At 44.8% G+C, this 6245-nt stretch overlaps 3 protein-coding genes across 3 annotated transcripts; 2 read left to right on the top strand and 1 right to left on the bottom strand.

Moving 5' to 3' along the window:
- Positions 1 to 467: 467 nt before the first annotated feature.
- Positions 468 to 3234, top strand: FOMMEDRAFT_146995 (uncharacterized protein; the record flags this gene model as incomplete). The annotated part of the gene is made up of 5 exons (XM_007267125.1): positions 468 to 845; positions 909 to 1205; positions 1264 to 2241; positions 2327 to 2808; positions 2868 to 3234. 5 exons carry the CDS (start codon positions 468 to 470, stop codon positions 3211 to 3213), a joined length of 2481 nt encoding a protein of 826 aa, XP_007267187.1. The 3' UTR covers positions 3214 to 3234.
- Positions 3235 to 3715: 481 nt separating this feature from the next.
- On the bottom strand, positions 3716 to 4212 carry FOMMEDRAFT_156885 (uncharacterized protein; the record flags this gene model as incomplete). Its single annotated transcript, XM_007267124.1, has 2 exons — positions 3716 to 3843; positions 3903 to 4212. 2 exons carry the CDS (start codon positions 4210 to 4212, stop codon positions 3716 to 3718), a joined length of 438 nt encoding a protein of 145 aa, XP_007267186.1.
- Positions 4213 to 4398: 186 nt separating this feature from the next.
- On the top strand, positions 4399 to 4918 carry FOMMEDRAFT_156884 (uncharacterized protein; the record flags this gene model as incomplete). The annotated part of the gene is made up of 2 exons (XM_007267123.1): positions 4399 to 4641; positions 4700 to 4918. 2 exons carry the CDS (start codon positions 4399 to 4401, stop codon positions 4916 to 4918), a joined length of 462 nt encoding a protein of 153 aa, XP_007267185.1.
- Positions 4919 to 6245: the final 1327 nt, after the last annotated feature.

The raw sequence follows: 6245 nt of genomic DNA, 5'->3' as shown, positions 1-6245 counted from the left end.
AGGATTAATGAGAGGTTAACCTAAGTACAAAAGTAAGTACAAAGATAAGATCTAATTAATCTACAAATAGCCCTTTTATATTTATCTAAAGTCATGTGTGTAACCTCAGAGGTTACACTCACAAAGAAATTCTAAATTTTTTGTTCTAAAATTTAAAAAAATCCTAATTTTAAAAGAAATTTAAAATTATGTTTTAAATAATTTTTTCTATTTATTTAAAGATTTTACAAATAGAAAAATGTTGAAAATAATTTATAGTTTTTACTAAGAAAAAATGGTAAAATAAATTTCAAATAAAGTTTTGCATTATGTAAGTTATTTTTTAAGGCAAGAAATTGTAAAATGCCTGATGCGAGCCTACTTTACTAGCCAGAATCACGTGATGAAGCACAGCCCCATGTTCTTTTGTTTATCTGAGGTCTTGTCCACTGACGCTGAGTCACGTCGTTTCCACATCCGAACTCATCATGTCAAAGAAGAGATCACGAAACAGCGAGTGGTTCAAAAAAAACGCCATATTCTACTTACCCAACCAAGCCTTTGACCATGATGACGCTCACCCGAGCTTGACGAAAGCGCCAAGTACAAGCACTGCCCCCGTTCCACCGAGTTCTATCAATGCAGATACTCTGATAAAGGCAATGCCTGACTATGCCTTCCACGACTGCACGCTTGCAGAAAGGCTCATAAAGATTGCTGATGATGCTCTTGACTGTGTTAACCCGATTTCTGAAGATCGATTTCAAAACGAATATCTGCCACTGTTCTCTCCTTATTGTGATTACGTGGATGGGACTAGAAAGGTCAAACGCCTGGTTTGTAAGACAATGCACAACAAAAAAGATGTGAGTATCCACCCAATGTTTCCCTACTGTTAATGTTGACGGATGTGGTGCTCTGGGTTCTAGGGTTGCAATTGGGCCCAAAATACACTGTGTGACGCTATCAACTTCACTATCAATGATCTTTTCGGAATTGATATTCGGATGGACACTGAGTACAGCCATGACAAGACAGTCGCTGTAAGCACTGAGAAAGTCGATTTTATGCTTATAAATTCGGACACGGGAAAGAAGACTTTGATGGGTGAAATGAAGCAGCCGTCCGTCGTGGAGGGCAAAACATCACTTGCATATATGGTACCGGCCTTAAAGGTTTCTTTTACCGAAAAGAAAGGCGAAGTACTGCCTCCGGTTTATGCCAAAGTACGCACACACTCTCTTCCTGTTGGATCATATATAGGAAACTGATTGGGAGATGTAGTGTGTTTTCTATCTACTTTCACATACACAAAGGCACATTGTGCTTTTTTGGTGCACTGGACTGACTATCTTTGATTCGCGAAACGTAGATGCTGGCGGAAACGACTGCGTGGCATATTCACCAATAGTTGAGGTTGAAGGGAAGTCAGAGCCTTTCCGGGTTTTGTTGGGTTTACTGCTCGTCTCGGAGGGGTTAGCCATCCTACCGCCGGCACCGAATCTCAACGACGCCTGGGCTCACTTCGCAACGTATCACGGATCTGACGCACAAAGAGACTTCTACCTTGCTTGGAAACAGCAAGGACTAGAAAAGGCACACAAAAGGTCGGGCACCGAGCACGATGACACTCTACCCTCACGGGGACCACATCCTGGGCCAAATACCGAGAGCAACGACGGCCTGGATGGTGGAGACAGCGGGCCACCACAGGGGTCAAGTGCAGAGCCAAGGACTGACAGCGACAATAACCCAGATGCTGGAGACAGTAGGCCACCACGGAGATCAAGTGCTAGGCAAAACATCATTAGACCAAGTGTCGAATCAACCTTCGGGCCAAGCCACGAAAGACCCGTTAAAAGAAAATATACAACTCAGCCTAAAAAGCAAAAGCGAAAGCGAAACGGCACTGGCAGTGACGATGATGACGACAGTAACGATGGTGACGACAACGATGACAGTGACAATGGCGACGACAAGGACGATAACGACAACAATAACCATGGACGCAGAGGGCCACCAGGGGGACCCAGTACCGAACCAAATCATGGACCACGCTCCGAGCCAAGTCAAAAACGAAGCAGTGCACACGGTACTAGAAGGAGTACATCTTCGTCTAAAAGCCGGCCAGGAGGGACACGCACTGGCCGTCGGAGGAACCACTCGGCCTTACCACCAACTCTCCTCGGGAACTCCGTGAAACCCCCAAGCCCGAAGATACAGAAGCTGGACTCGACAAAGACAGAGGGCCATAGTGCTATCGTGAGTTTTATTATTTTATTATTTTAATTATTTTCCCTCCTGCTTCTCCCTTCTCTCAGTATGATGACGAACTGACCATTTTTAGATCATCCAAGGCTTACAGTCAGTACCGGGTGCTAAATGGGGTCAGAAGGTCAAGCTTACACCCGAGCGGGGAGTGCCCTTCCCGCCCTTTCCAACGTCCGAAACCCCTGTCCTTCAAGTGGTCAAACGTGACATGGGACCGGGTGTAATGGGTGTTGTTTGCAGCGCAAAACTTTTGAATCCGAACGTTCATAGTGTGCATCCAAAATACTTTGCTGTCAAACTTGTTGATATCTCACGGCTGCCACCGGATGGGGATTGTAGGAACTATGCTCAAGACCTCTGTAACGAATTTCTCGTTTATTGCATCCTCCAAGCCAGTGCAGACCGCTACTCTTTTGTGGAAGAGATTGTGCGGCGCCACACTGCTATATGCTACGGACTGTACGAGCATAATGAGGATAAGACAAAGTATGCGCTGATCACCGAGTATGTTGGAGAGACACCCGACAAGCCCTTGAAAGAGTTAGAGCACAAGGAGAAGTGCGTTGAGTGTTTGCTCTTATTGTGCATGCAGGTGTAGAGATTGACATCTCATACAGGTTGGCAGTGTTTCATGCTTTCGCCTCTCTGCACTCATTAGGGATGTTCCACAACGATGTTGCAGGACGGAACATTGTCCTTGATCGACTGACGGTCAAAATCATTGATTTTGGCGACGTGACATGGCATACATGTCGAGGCATAGGAGGGTACTGTACTGAGTTACTGTGTGTCCAATACGTTCTGTTTAACGGGCTCACTGATGAAGACGAAAGGCTAGGAAGGATAGACGAGGCACAAAACAAGAAAGTGCAAGCGATGTTACAGGAAGTCAGTCCAATCTCTGTAGAGCGTGAGATCTACAACCTTCTGACCCAACTATTCCATCGCAAAAAAGTCTTATAGCTTATATTAGCTTATAATGGTGCAAAATATGTAAATAATGTGAAGACTGTAAAAGGCAAAATAATTGATCTCAATTTCTGAGAAACAGTACAAGGCATTATAAGATAAGAAAGGTTTGTCAATAATCAAAAGGTTTATTATCCTTTACAATAAGTAAAATTACATATAATTGATCTCAAAAATGACAAGAAAGTATAAGAATTCTGTACTATAGGAAGGGTGGTATAGTTTATAAGGTATACAAGTCAATATAATGATCTAAAAGGCTGTTCTAAATTGATATGTAGTTTTGGTCTTATAATGTAGACATAACTCTTATGAAAGAATTGCAATGTAGATATAAATTCTACTTATATTTTTTTTACTTGGTTCACCCATACAAGCATTAATGTTTTATATTATTTATATTTCATAACAATGCTACAATATTTACTTAATACAGTCTATAGTACTAGCAGATACAAGTTCTTGGCCACCCACACCACCCATGCTGGATGCTCACCTACCACTCATGCCCAAACTGAAGACGTGCATCCAGAACCTGAGAGCCTTGGTCCTTTGTTGTCATTGTTGTGAGCACCATAATCTGGTTGCTTGCTAAAGTCGGCTGGATGTTTAGATTCGCATTCTCTGTCAAACTAGTGGGAAAAGCCATGCTGGAACATTACAGCAATACAGGTTGACCAAACCGGATGCATGACATACAGATAGGGGGACAGGGAGCGCATTGATCGGACAGACTGTGGAGGTGATAGTAACGACGGGAATGCGAGTGGACGCATGCGGGCGTCGTGAGGGACCAAGGAAGCCTGCGAAGGCTGTGTAGTGAAACGCAGTGCAGGCGAGATGTGCGGCCGGGTGCAGAGGGCAGGAGCAGAAGAACGGTAGCGAGAGAGGATGGATAGATAGACCGCGGTGACTGCAGTTTAGCGCGGGGGGTGATATGAGAGAGTGGTGTATTGGGGCGATCATCAGACATACGGTGGTCGACGCGTCCATGGGCGGCATTGCATATTACACAATTTGTTTGGGGGAACACAGTCAAGTCCACAAGGGAGAGTGCAAGAAGAGCAGGCGAGTGTCAGCAATTAGTCACACGAAGTAAACAAAATAAAATAATGAGTTAATGGCTGGCGTGACGACTAGGAGAAAGGGGTCAGCTACAGTGACCAGCAGGCGGGGCGCATGGCAAAGAAAGGAAACGCGAAAGACATGTACGCACATGGATGTGTTGTTGAACCATGCTGTCGACGTCTGTCGAGTAGTACTCATGCAACTTCACATGGTGGCCGGCCCGTTCCTCTGCAGCAGCGTCGTCGTTGTTGGTGCCATTGGCCATCGGCATCGGGAGTTGCCCCCGGAGCGGTCAGGGCGCGTCAGACGAAGAAGGGAATCGACATGCCGCCGTTGACATTGAGCAGGAAGGTAGTATGCCAAAAATAGAGCAGGCAGGTGGGTGAGAACAGGGACGCAAGATACACGACAGAACGGCCTCGAACACACCGAAGATGATCACTGCTACATCCACAGAACACAATACTCCCAGCTCATATGCCTTCTTGAACAGCCTGTTCTTTCGCTGCACGCCGTGGCCAATTTCGACGCGCCAGCCAAGAACATGCAACAGACAGTCAGCACAGCACAGCACACAGAGTGGTTACCGACAGCGGACAGCCAACAGCGAAGGAGATATAAAAATAAATAGGCGTTAGGCTCTGTCGAAATAATTATAGTGAGCGCACAGCAGCACAGCAGCACAGCAGGGCAACTCGGTCAATGTGTCAGACTAGCACTGCAGCTCCCGCACAATGCTTTGCACAAGTGTGCATAAGCAAAACTGAGAACACAACTCACCTTGAGAAAAGTTACTGGGCGGTTGCGCTCGTGCCACCGGCGCACGCGAGAGAGAGAGAAAAAAAAAATAGAGTCAGTATAGCGAACTGAATTGCGCGAGAAAATAGCACAGTGGAGAGAGAGAGACGGGACGATGGAAATAGGCTGGCGGATGGAGAGGGACAAGGAGATGCGTGCACTGTTATTTGATTGATCTTGATCTTGTGGCAGACCATGGTGCACGTGTTTGGACGTTAAGATGAGGGGAAGAAAGCAAGACATGTTGGGAGAAGGAAGCAGAGGGTGAGTGGAACGAGTTAAAGTATGTTGAAAACCAACATGTACATGATTGCTTGTTTGTGGGAAAATGGACTTGTCATAAATTTGGACTAGGATGTCACTGTCTGCAAAGGCCTGTTCCAAGTCCAGTTGTGGGAATTTATCAATTTTTTCTCATGTATGCCACCTAAGGTACATGTTATGGTTCTCTGCTCTCTTACCTTCAGTTCTGAGGGTTCCACACCCTTCTGTACTGGAACTTGGGACTTCTGTCCCTCAGGGGCACTGTCTATAGACTATATGTGTGCTGACTCTTGCCACTACCCTTCCTTACTTCATCATTCTATTCCTTTGACCACCCCTTCATTCTTTGTTCATTCTATAGTCTCTTACCCTTTATCTATCCCTTCATTCTTTGTACCTTTATCTTTGACCTTCCTTTCTTTCATTCTTTGTGGCTTATCATTCTTAGTAGCTCATACTCCCTGAGTACTCTTGTGTAGTTTAGTATATATAGGTGTATAAGATTAGACTAGTCCTGTAGTCTTGATCTTGTCTACTCTAGGTAGTCCTGTACTCTTAGGCTCACTCTATATACTCTACTCTTGTCTCACTCTCTCTCTCTGCCTGTTCTGCAAGTTCCAACTATGTTCCAGTACTTGTGTTCTGTATTTCTGTTGTGTAGGATAGTTGTAGCCTGGGTCCCCTTGCTGAGCCTTCAGGTCCCCTCTACACTGTCACTAACATTAGATTAAGACTACTCATTACTACCCTACAACTCTCCTATGTTTCAAGTATTAGTACTTACTGTTGTGTCAATCTCTTTTCTTTGTCCCAACCCTTTTACATTTTTAAACTTTAAACTTTCTAAACCCTTTTAAACTTTTACCTACCCTTCTTCTATTCTATTACCCCTTTTA

Source organism: Fomitiporia mediterranea (genome assembly GCF_000271605.1).
Source record: "Fomitiporia mediterranea MF3/22 unplaced genomic scaffold FOMMEscaffold_6, whole genome shotgun sequence".
Lineage (NCBI taxonomy): Eukaryota > Fungi > Basidiomycota > Agaricomycetes > Hymenochaetales > Hymenochaetaceae > Fomitiporia > Fomitiporia mediterranea.
Note: the sequence above shows the minus strand (reverse complement) of the source record. Positions and strands in the feature narration are given on the sequence as shown.